The sequence below is a fragment of the Syzygium oleosum genome, unplaced genomic scaffold (genome assembly GCF_021117445.2).
Source record: "Syzygium oleosum isolate NSW1041296 unplaced genomic scaffold, Sole_v2.1 Sole_v2.09, whole genome shotgun sequence".
In the NCBI taxonomy this organism is placed as follows: Eukaryota; Viridiplantae; Streptophyta; class Magnoliopsida; order Myrtales; family Myrtaceae; genus Syzygium; species Syzygium oleosum.
Genome location: NW_026607493.1, coordinates 7,829,954 through 7,841,829, shown reverse-complemented (window position 1 = coordinate 7,841,829; position 11,876 = coordinate 7,829,954). Strand labels below are relative to the sequence as shown.

Genomic DNA, 11,876 nt, shown 5'->3' with positions numbered 1-11,876 from the left:
AAGGGTTTTATCTGATATTTGCTTAGGTTTCTTGTGGCGCACCCATATGGACATTTCGTGACTCTGGGTGATATATTAAAGTCAACGAAAAAGAACATTGACGCTAGATTTGATAAACTAGTTTGCCTTAGTTCGTTAATGTTGTCCAAAGCGCCCGATAATGCTGTACCAATCTCCTTCTCCGAATTAAGTATGGCTTCGTTCTTTCGCAGGTCTTGGGAAATAGGAGAGGCGTTTTGGAGTTGAAGTATTCGTTATGGATTAGGTGGCGGTGGACTAAAAAATTAACATTTTCCAGCAGATGGATGAGGTTTGGCCACTTGCTTTGATCGAGATCATTTGCATGGTGTGATGGATGACATTGATCCACGAGTCAAGCCGTTCACACTTGCAACTACAAACCCTAATTTGTATTAGTTGGTGATCATATCTCATCTCACGTGTCGAACCTAGAGAGCCACGCCGGACAAGATCTTTCTTTTCCGAGTATGTATGGTTGGGTTTTTTCTTGGGACTTTCAAGGATTGCGCACGCGGTGAAAGGATCATCGTTCAAATGAAAACTAAAAGGATGACAATAGGACAAATCCGAGAATTGTGACTAGAACCCATTTTTCTCATCTTACTTAATCATCAATAGGGCCCCAAAAAGTCAGTCATTAGAACCAAGCCTACTAATTCAGAGAGCTGAAATTAGGGTTTTCTTCAGCCTTTTGACTTTCGTATGGTGCATTTGGGAGAATTACCAAAAAAGTCCTAACCAAGTCCAAATTTTTTTTTTGTCAATTAAGTCCTAAACTTTTTATATTTGTCTTAATTCAGTTTTTTCGGTCAATTTTGATCAGAAATCGTTGACATGGATGCCGGCCGTCCTATGTGGCGCACCAGCACTAACGTAAACAATATTAAATAATATTTTAATATTTTTTCGAATTATTTATTTTTTTCTTTTTTTTCTTTTCTTTCTCTTTCCTTTTTTTCCCTTCCCTTCTTCCTCTGGTCGCCCAACCATGGTGAGGCTTGCCCTCGTTGGCGATCGGCCAGAGTAAGAAGGGAAGAAAGAAAAGGAAAAAATAAAGAATAAATAAAATAATTTCAAAAAAATAATTAAAATATTATTTAAAATTATCCACGTCAACGCCGACTGCGCCACATAGGACAGTTAGCGTTCATGTCAGTGATTTCCGGCCCAAATTGACCGGATGGACTAAATTGTCACAAATGCAAAAGGTTTAGGACTCAATTAGCCAAAAAAAGGTTTATGACTGAATTGGTACAATTGCAATAGGTTTTAAACTTTTTTGGTAATTTTTCTGATGGATTTGGAAATCTATATATGGAAAAACATCAACAAATGTGAACCCTAATTTCGGATATGACATATTACCCGAGGAAAATTCGAGTATTATTTAAATTCGGTACCTTGTATATTCTACTTGTTCCCTCTATACGCAAAGAAAAGAACCGATGCTCTCGATTCTCAAAAAGCACTTGAAATACCTCCACACTATTGTGGAGAACTACAAACTATATAAACCCCTTAGCTAACCAACATTGTGATTGATAGGAAATTGGGAAATCGAAAATAAAATGTTCCGTAGCACCCCAAAATAGTAGCTCTTACTGCGAATTATCTACTACATATAATAAAATATTTTCTGTTGCTAATATAGTTTACCAAACCATAACGGTTTTCATTTTCAAGAAATGCCCCAAGAAAACATTGAGTTTTAGACCAACCTATCTTCTCGTGAGTTAGCTTTAACGACCGATAAGCTGATGAGCTAAAGTACGATAAGATTAGAAATGCGGATCTTATACTTTGTCCTTTGCGGGGGCCTATCGAAATATAGGTTCACCAACAAATAACGAACCGCCTACAAAACAAATTCTTGAAAACGACACTCCCGAAAACGTGCAAACATTTGCTATGTGCATCGGGAATCGACGTGAGGAATGTACAATCATGCATTTCCTTCTGCTTTCTAAAATTACATAATATGCACTAGCTCTCGAGTCAAAAAAGAGTGATCAAACGATTGAATTTTACGCCCCGAGAAGTATGAGGTAGCCGATTTTCCATTCCCCGCTCGAGTGCAATGTCTTAGGAAGAGAGTCGTGATAGAGTAGTTCTTTATGAGTTTCGGAGCCGGTGTGGACGGCCCGTCGAGTTGATGGGATTAAAGAGGCGGAGTTAGTTTGAAAACGAAATTTAGTTAGCTCAAAAAATCACCCGGTCAGACACCGAACGAAGCAATTCCATTGCAAATAAAAGCTTTGGACTATCATTAGGTTCAATATCTCATTGAAAGAACAACTTGCATTCCCACTGTTAGATGGGTGTCGTGTAGTTGGAATCGTTATATAGCCAAATTCTCTACATGTCAACTATCCAACAATGGCCGGATGAACCGTGGCTCTACGTCGGCCAATTTGATGCGGAGCACATCAAGATTTGATCTTCCTTTTTGGTATAATGTTAAGATATTAGAATTTGATATTTTCTAGTCAGTGGAACCAGTCAAAAAATCATGAAACATGAACAAGTGGTGTCTATATAGCCTCCTAACGAATAGAGAGAGAGAGAGAGAGGCAACTCCAGTTGTCGCGTGCCTAGACCTGCCAAACGGATGGAGTCAGGTTGAAAATGGTCCGATCCAAATAGATTTATTTAACCCGTTTTGACCCATTTACATGCAGTGCAAATCTAATGATCTATACCCGACTCAACACATATGACACATACTTATCCCAATCCATATTGCTAAAACACTTCCGTATTTAAACAAATTTAAGAAAACTCATACTCAAACTGAAGTAAAAGCGCAGAATAAGTGAGGGCGAGATCGAGTAAGAGTGAGAGAGAATGAAAAGAGAGTCATAGATGTGGATTTGATCTAAGTAAGTTGCAAATCCATTTATGACCTATTTATGATTCATTTAACACTTATATTATGTTTAAACTCATATAAGATTCATTTACTGAATATAATTAATCATATAATAACTCGGCTTATCGTATATGAGTTTTTTTTTGCGTCAAATCTCATCATATAAAAGTTAGGGAATAGGTTTATGACCCATTCTCACATGTCTACTCGTGCTTGTACTTTTCAATCCCGTCTTTCCTTTCAATGGCGTTTTCCTCTGTACGCACGGCAACTCGTTCTGTGGGTGATGGGTTTGGTGACTTCCAAAACAGGAGGAGGAACAGAAGACTTGGGAATATAGGGAGGACTTTAGAGGATGTTGCGAATCAACACGCGCTAAATTAGTCTAATCAAAGTGCAGTAGGTGGATACTTAGCGTGCTAAAGTTTGTTTATCAACATTTAAACTAATATAGGTATTTTTTTTTTAAGTAAAGAATACATGAGGCCGATTTTTCAATCTTCTACCCAAAAAGTCACTTTTTGACTGATTCGTTTGGAACAAGGGTAAAGGAAAAGATGCAATGATGTGAGAGGGGGCGAAATCGAAGATGTATTGGCATTGGATCATCGATGACAAATTAATGCTTGTTGACATTGCCAAAGGGGTCTCCGGAAACAAAACACAGGACTTTCCTACGAAAAATTAGGTAGCCTTGAAATCGCGTGTCTTTTTTAAGAATGTTTTAATTTGTAATCAGACGAGGTGCATAACGTGTAGCCAACGGTGAAAACTCCCATAGATAAGTAGTAATTTTGTGTGCATAAGTCTTTTCTCGGATTTCTGATAAGGAAACTATAGTTCTAGGACCAGGAGATTGGAAGATCTCTTGGAGCGAAACTTAAATGACCAATAGCAAAGTGAATCGATGAGGGTTGCTAAAGTGGTACGTTTATTTGTCATTCAAAGTTTGGTTATGATAGTCCATTATCTTTCTTTTGAGGTCATCTCCCGAAGCACGATTTATGTATTTTGATAATTATCCAATATACTCAAAATAGAGGTGATCACAAGACAGTTTCGAGACATATCGAGCTCTTAGGTCATGCATAGGTCTAGGACCTCTCGTAACAAGATCTTTATGTATAAAATCGGGAGAATGACCAAAATAGTCATAAACTTATTGTAATTGTGACAATTCAGTCTTAAACCTTTTTTTTTTGCCAATTGAGTTTTAAATCTTTTGCATTTATGTCAATTCAGTCCATCTTGTTAATTTTGATTGAAAATCACTGACGTGAACTCTGATTGTCCTACGTTGCGCGATCGATGCTGATGTGAACAATTTTTAATAATACGCGTGGGCGAGCCTTGCCCGCCCCTTATTAGATCTGGGTGAAGTTGAGCCTCACCATGGCGACGGCGAGGCTCCTAGCGACGGCGAGGCTTGCTTCGCCCTCACTTGCGACGGTGAGGGTATGGTCGAGGTCGAGGACAATGACGACGGCGAGGCTCGCCCTCGCTGGCTAGAGGAAGAAGGGAAAAAAAAGGAGAGAAAAAAAAAAGAGGAAAAAAATAAATAAATAATTCAAAATATATTGAAACATTATTAAAAATTGTCAACCTTAGTACTGGCCATGCCAAATCAGTGCTTGTTGGCTAAAATTGGTCGGATGGACTGAATTGAGACAAATACAAAAAGTTTATAACTGAATTGGCAAAAATAAAGGTTTAGAACTGAATTAGCACAATTGCAATATGTTTAGGACTATTTTGATAATTTTCGCTTTGTGATTGACTAACCTTGTCCAGGCCCGCTCGGAAAAAAAGCTCCCTGGATTCATATGGCTCGGGTGGGCCGGTTAGCCACTTAGGCCGATGATCAAGTTTACACTAGACGAGTAAGGTTCGAGAAATAATCGAGTTTTTGAAAAGTTTTATATACCCATAGTCAAGTTACAAAAATAAAAGGTAGAGAGAGAGAGAGTCATTCATGGCCCAAGAAATCAAGTTCTAAACTCCTTCATTCATTGAGTAGAGCATCGGCCTATTCAACCAGGCCTTATGGGCTTCAAATTCTCAGCATTGGGGCCCTTCCATGCCAATTTTGCATATTTTCATTTTTACCACTCTTGGACGTCTTCTTCTTCTTTTTTTATATTAAATTAGTGCACAGACCACTCCAGGATTAACTTGTTATTTGTAATGAGAATGAATGAACAAGAAACAAAAATGTTAAACCTAGAAACATATCGATAAAATTAATACTCTAGTACGGTAAGCACGTTATATGAGGTTATTTGTTCAATTTATTGTGTAAAATTCGAAGTCATATATCCAATTCTAAAAGGTATTAGAAAATAACACAACTTAGAGATTAATTACTTTTCTAATCCCTAATTTTTTTTTGTCGATTTCTGGTTATTTTATTTCTATCATCTCGATTTTTTCTTGACCAAACGAGTCTTGATGATCAAGGGAGGATTAATAACCAGAAACAACTTCAAACACAAAGACATTAAATGTACGATTGAGAGTATACTGATCTTGTTTCTTTCTTTATGATTTAGACAATAAGGGATCTAGGCTTAGAGGAATATTTCTAGATGCACGTAACAAAATTCTTAGTTGTATTCTTCCCTTAAAAGATAGGTATAATATAATTTTCCCATCGCGCAGAGCTATTTCCACCCCTATACGGGATGGAAACCGCCCCACCCTTTCCTATTTCGTAATCCGCATATATTGTTGTGCACAGGGCAATGTCTTATATGTTTTCTATACAGTCGAAACTAGACAAAAACCAAAATAATTATACGACATAGCTTTAATGATTGAGTAGAATTTCTGCACAAGCAAAATATCACATAAATGTGACCAAAAAGTTTATGAAATGGTCTAATTTGTTTCGTATATAAATTTGTTTAAATTATGAATCAAAACAAGATATATATATCAGAAATTTGCTTAGATCATGCAAATAAAAGGAGTGATGAAATCAGTGATAATTACTTTTTTTTTGTTGAAAACAATAATTACTTGAATTTGTAGATTCTACATCTTTTTTTTTCGGGCAAAGCCCGCTGTTACACTATTACACTCCTAGCAAAACTTCTAGTCTAATCTCCTTTCAACATAGGAAGTAAATCTCTCGGGGCTCTCTAATGCTAGAATGCCATTTACATCACAAGATTGAATGACCTAATTTGCTAACCAACTACACATGAGTTTCCTTCCCAATTTGCTAGCAAAACTTGATTCGGTCTAATCTCCTATCAACAAAGGAAGTAAATCTCTCGGTAGTTAATGCTAGAATGTCATTTACATCACAAGATTGAATAACCTAATTTACTCACCAATCTGCACATGAGTCACCTTCCCAATATGTTAGCAAAACTTGATCCATTTGAATCTCCTATCAACCAAGGAAATAAATCTCTCGATGGCTTATCTAATGCTAGAATGTCATTTATATCAATGACCCGATTTGTTAACCAATCCGCACATGAGTTTCTTTCCCAATTTGCTATCAAAACTTGATCTAATCAAATTTCCTATCAACCAAGGAAGTAAACCTCTTGGTGGCCTATCTAATGCTGAAATGTCATTTACATTACAAGATTGAATGACCTAATTTGCTAACTAATCTGCACATGAGTTTCCTTCTTAATTTGCTAGCAAAACTTGATATAGTCTAATCTCCTATCAACAAAAGAAGTACATCTCTCAGTGGTCTATCTAATGCGAGAATGTCATTTACATCACAAGATTAAATGACTCAATTTGATAACTAATCTTGACACATCGGAAATACTCTAATAGTTTCCCAATCTGAAGATAAGAAGCCAAGAGGAGCCTGTTTGACTGGCCGAAGAAAGAAAAGGAGTTAATAGTTGGAAAAGAGAGAAGCGATTATTACGAAATGAGAATCCACTTCTATGGAGTATAATTTCGAAAATTACGGGGCGGGAGAGAAATTAGGAATAGTGTGTTGGCCAAAATGTGAATAAAGAAAAATAAAAGGACTTTGCCCTAAAAATAAAATTTAATTAGAATTGAATAGATTATAAGCTGCCTTGAAGAGCAAAATAGATTGCGGTTACTCAGATAGGTACTTTCCAACGAACCCCCAACACGACACACTCCTCCGAAACACACTGTGCGCGACTGCGAGCGAACGAGCGAGAGAGAGCGAGGGAGATGGAACCGGAAGCGGAGGATCCGACTGCCAATGAGATCGACGGCGCGGATGGCGGCGAGGACGCCAAGAGCGGCGACGAGGCGGCGGCGGCGGGGGGGAACGACGGGAGCGGTAGCAGCGGTGGGAAAGCGGGGAGGGACAGGGTGAAGGGGCCTTGGTCGCCCGAAGAGGACGCGATCCTCAGCCAGCTCGTCAGCAAGTTCGGTCCGAGGAATTGGAGCTTGATCGCCCGCGGGATCGCCGGGCGATCCGGCAAGTCTTGCCGCCTCCGGTGGTGCAATCAGCTCGACCCCGCCGTGAAGCGCAAGCCCTTCGCTGGTAATTCCTTTTCGCTCTTCTTCCGCATTCACACGCGATGAAACGGAGAAAAGATGGTCTTTTTCGAAACTTGATTGTTGATCTTCAGCTTTGTCTTTGGGTTGAGTTTTCTTTTACCATTTCTGGGGTCAAAATTTGATCTTTGTCGATTTTCTGGTTTATCCGGTGATTTTCTCGTTTGGGATTTTTCTGTGCTTCATTTCGTGAGAGGTGTGCATATAGTCTTTTCACGCGTGCCCTGTGTTTCTGGGAGTTGGTTTCCCTTCTTTTCGTTATGGGTAGTTTGCATCTTGCACGGCCTTCTTCACTTGTAGTCAATTTAGTTTGACTAGAGGATGTGGATGCCTGGAAAAAATTGGATGAAGGATTGTTGAACAAGTTCGGCGTTATAATCATCTTGTTCATAAACAAGATAGTTGGTTAATAATCGTTGAAAAGAATTGCAAATTGTTATCCGCGGATGATTAACTCAATAAAGCCATCTAACCGCGATGTGATGCCTATCATGAACTCCAAGTGACCCACTTGTTTTTAAACCAGACAAGAAATACGATAGCAAATGAATATTTTTCTGGAGTCTTTGTGCTAAGCTGTGTGTACTTTTGTTCATGTCATGTAATGTAGCACTGATGAGTATAAATGAATGTTTTATTCATCTGACCAATTGACAGATGCCTTTGCCTTTGTGATTGATGAAGATTTTGATCTGGAATACTGGTCTCTGTCTTCTTTAAAATATGTCGCCCACAATATATAGAATGAAAAATGTAATACAGCTCTGATCAAAATTGGCTACAAAAATACTACCTTAGGATGAGAATTGTTAGTGTGCGTGATAAAGACGAAGGATATGAAGATGTTGCAGTTTCAAACTTTTGTTCAATGTATTGTGAAGATAGGCTGCGGCAATGATACACCTAATATCCTGGGATGCACCAACCATTGCTTTGCGAAAGCCTCTTACTGTAAGCATTTCAAGAGATTGTATAATCAGAATAGCTCGTGTAGGTTTTGTGCCATCTTCATGAGGGCTAACCATAATACTTTCAGTTAAGGAACCGGGTAAATCATGAACTAATGTAATTGGTGAAACTGGATTGCCTTGATGGAATTATCTGAGAACCAAGCTTGAGGACGCTCGGTATGGATTTAGATGGTTACTCAAGAAAAATAGGGGACGATCATCATCGTTTTACTGTAGTACTGGGAGCTGTATTGTGAAGGGACGACAAACAATCTGGTTTTTAAAAAATGGAGGAGTTGGAACTTTATTTGCATGCTTCTCTGTTTCTACCAGTGAATTCAGATATTTTTCATTTATGCGGTACTGACTGTGACTATTAAGGGAGTAGAATATTATGTTGGTTTTTGGTTCTTATACTATGAAATACCGAGTGACAGACAACGGGCACTGCATTTCTATGCAGAAAGGTTCGAACTTAAGGATTCAACCATGATATCCTCAATCTTTAAAGTTCCTAAAAGTGTGAAGGTTGGATGTAGACTGATTTTCCGTTTGTCATGTCTATTGCTAGTGATTGAATCTTTACCTGGTTTAATAAAGTAAAATTTGCAAAGTGAGGCACGTGGACGGCTTTCCTTTTGATTTTATATTCATATGATCCTGTAGGAACATGCGTGGTGTGCATGTGTAAGTTCTTTTTCCGACTCTTGCTTACTATTTTTGCTATCCAAATGTTTGGTGCCTGATTCTATTGTTTTCTCATTCATTCAGTCCGGGAAAAAAAGAGAGAAGAAATAGTTGATAAATGATGTAGCAGATGTAGATGAGTTAGCCATAATAGTTGATTTCCTTCAGTTCACAGTGCTTAGAATGATGGAAATGAACCTAAGACTAGCCATTTTAAATGTGTGTATCCTACTGACTGACGAGCAGTTTCACCTAATATCGTGGACATTTTAGAAGTAGCCAAGTGGTTTACATTAAACTCTTCGGTTCAGGGTACATCATGGATAAGCCATTCCAAGAGTTCCCTCATGGTGGATCATGTTTATTGCTTCGCATTCAGCTTCTAGCTTCTATATGTTGTGTTCTGGATACATTGGAAACCTCTAGAGTGAGATCTTCTGTCTTCATGTTGGATAATGCCCCTAAACTACGTTTGTTGCAGACGAGGAGGATCGGATCATAATTGCAGCCCATGCGATACACGGGAACAAGTGGGCATCAATAGCAAGACTTCTCCCGGGGAGAACAGACAATGCCATCAAGAACCATTGGAATTCCACCCTTAGGCGCCGGAGCATGGAACTCGAAAAGATTAAGGTGGAATCTAGTAACACAGTTGACGATGCTAGCTTGGACAGAATAAAAGCATCATCTGAAGAAACACTTTCATGTGGAGAAGCCAATTCACCGAAGTCCTTGGAGGGAAAAGATGTCAGTTCTCTGGAAAACACAAGCGACCAATATGAGGAAAAGTCAATACAAAAGGATCAGTTCAATCATGGACCAAAGGATCAGCCTACTTTGTTCCGTCCTGTCGCACGTGTCAGTGCATTCAATGTGTTCAATCGCTCGGAAGGTCCACAACCTGCATTGCCATTTATGGGCTCAGTTCCTGCTTCGGAACACTATGGTCAAGCGTTGAAACAGGATCATGGTTTCTCTAGGTTGCTTGATGACGTTTATGGTGAACGATTGGTGCCTCACAATTGTGGTTATGGTTGTTGCGATGGTAACAATGCTGCTGGTGCTCAGAACTCCATACTGGGCCCAGAATTTGTGGATTACTTGGAGCCCCAATCTTTTCCAAATTATGAATTGGCATCGATAGCCGCAGATATAAGCAACCTCGCATGGCTTCGAAGCGGACTTGACAATAACAGTGTAAGGACGAAAGACGACAGAGCTGGGCATTAGATTCTTCTGATTTCTAGGTCAGATCTCTCGGGCATCTGAAGGCGAGACAAGGCTTCATTAACATGTTAGGAAAGAGTAGAGAAAGAGGAACTATTTTGATATCGAAAAGGGAAACAGCAAGTCAAGGAACATTACGGCGAATGCACAGTCAACCTCGGGCAAGTGGGTATTCTGCTAGGACCGGTTAGATTCAGGTAAAACGTGAACATTGAAAAGAGGAGTCCAAAAATGGTTGTTGCAATTTTTATGCCGGAAATTCAAGGAGGCCCTTATTTTATTTCAATGTGTTGTAGGACGTATTGTAGGTGCTTTGTGGTACTGTTGGACCTCCTTTTGCCCAAAGAGTACTTGAGGGCTGTAGAGACCAGAGAGTCAATACAGGATAAGCCCGTGCATGTTTATTCTCAAAGGCCTTAAAAAAAATGAGGGCAAGCGCACACAGTTTTGAACTTCGGTTACTGATGCATGAGTACTTAGCAAAATGCTATGTTTATGCTGAATCTCGCAGTTTGATCTCGATTCATTCGTAGCTTCTGTCAACGCGTGGAATGTCTTTCCTTATACTCTGTTTATCCTGGCTGTTTCTTTTTCTTGCGGAATTCAAAGAGGTCTCTAACGTCGCAGATATCCATGCAACTTCCATTCTTGTTCTATCATGAATTCTTCGATCGATCTTAGAGTTCAGACCGGACGGTATTAGTATCAGAGTCTCAGTCTGTGGTGGGTCTTGTGAGAGGATTACTCTGATAAGGTGTGGCCATATGTTCTGATTCACGAGGGCGAGTCGCATCCGTCTTGTCCATTAGCATTGAAGTTTCTGTTCTTCCTAAATGGAAAAACAATAATTATGAGGATTACTCTGTTTATCTTTCTTTGTACAGAAGAAGCTTTACCCTTGACCTTCGCCATCATTCCCATCTGTGTTCCTTCATATTTGTGGCTGCATTTTCTTTGACCAAGGAAATTTTCTGCAAGAAAACAGAGGATTTCTATCCCGGTTCTTTATACAAGTTCCTTGGTAGTAAATCAAAAAGTCCTTTATCCTTGGCTGATTCGTTTTCTTTAGGCTTTGGTGTTGGACTTCTCTTATTTGGAAGTCCTTTGTCCATGATCAGTGGCTTGTCCTTTCGTCTATGCGAAGTCCTTTATCCTAATCTAGTCATGTTCCTTGAGGCCATGTGGATGAATTTTATCTATCCCGATCTTTAAACTTGATTGGTGATCTTTATCATCAATCGAAATTCACATTATCACTTAAAACGCATTCCCATCACGCCCACACATCAAGAAGGTAGAAGTTCTTGAATAGATAACTGAAACTTCGCAGAAGGTGGAAGCTCTATAGAAAGGCCATGGGCTATCACCTTCACGACGTAGACCAAAAGAGTCAGCTTCTTTCGTGCTTTGAGGTCACCAACCTTTACCTTCAGCAAACCCAGACCTCAAAATCTCCCTAAACCTCACGGTAAAAGAAGAAATTTTTTATGCTTTAAAAATTAGAAGCCCTGTGTATTTATCTTTTTTTTGTTTATGCTGTTTGGATCTATGAACTTCCTTACAGGAAAGTATCATGATTCTCCTCTTGGTTATTCTCTTTTGATCGT

At 39.1% G+C, this 11,876-nt stretch overlaps 1 protein-coding gene across 2 annotated transcripts; it reads left to right on the top strand.

The window, feature by feature from the left end:
- The first annotated feature begins 6,956 nt into the window (after positions 1-6,956).
- Positions 6,957-10,798, top strand: LOC115692408 (transcription factor MYB1). 2 transcript variants are annotated; one of them, XR_008817264.1, is made up of 3 exons: positions 6,957-7,388; positions 9,521-10,466; positions 10,566-10,798. XR_008817264.1 is itself a non-coding variant. In XM_030619250.2 (2 exons), exons 1-2 carry the CDS (start codon positions 7,070-7,072, stop codon positions 10,270-10,272), a joined length of 1,071 nt encoding a protein of 356 aa, XP_030475110.2. In that variant the 5' UTR covers positions 6,957-7,069; the 3' UTR covers positions 10,273-10,798. The 2 variants fall into 2 exon arrangements, 1 of the variants encoding a protein (XP_030475110.2); XM_030619250.2 differs by having other exon boundaries at positions 9,521-10,798.
- Positions 10,799-11,876: the final 1,078 nt, after the last annotated feature.

Bases quoted from the DNA above. Each gene is read 5' to 3' on its own strand.
- LOC115692408 (XM_030619250.2), top strand. From the start codon at position 7,070: ATGGAACCGGAAGCGGAGGATCCGACTGCCAATGAGATCGACGGCGCG. The intron at 7,389-9,520 runs GTAATTCCTTTT...CGTTTGTTGCAG, and splicing joins GAAGCGCAAGCCCTTCGCTG to ACGAGGAGGATCGGATCATA.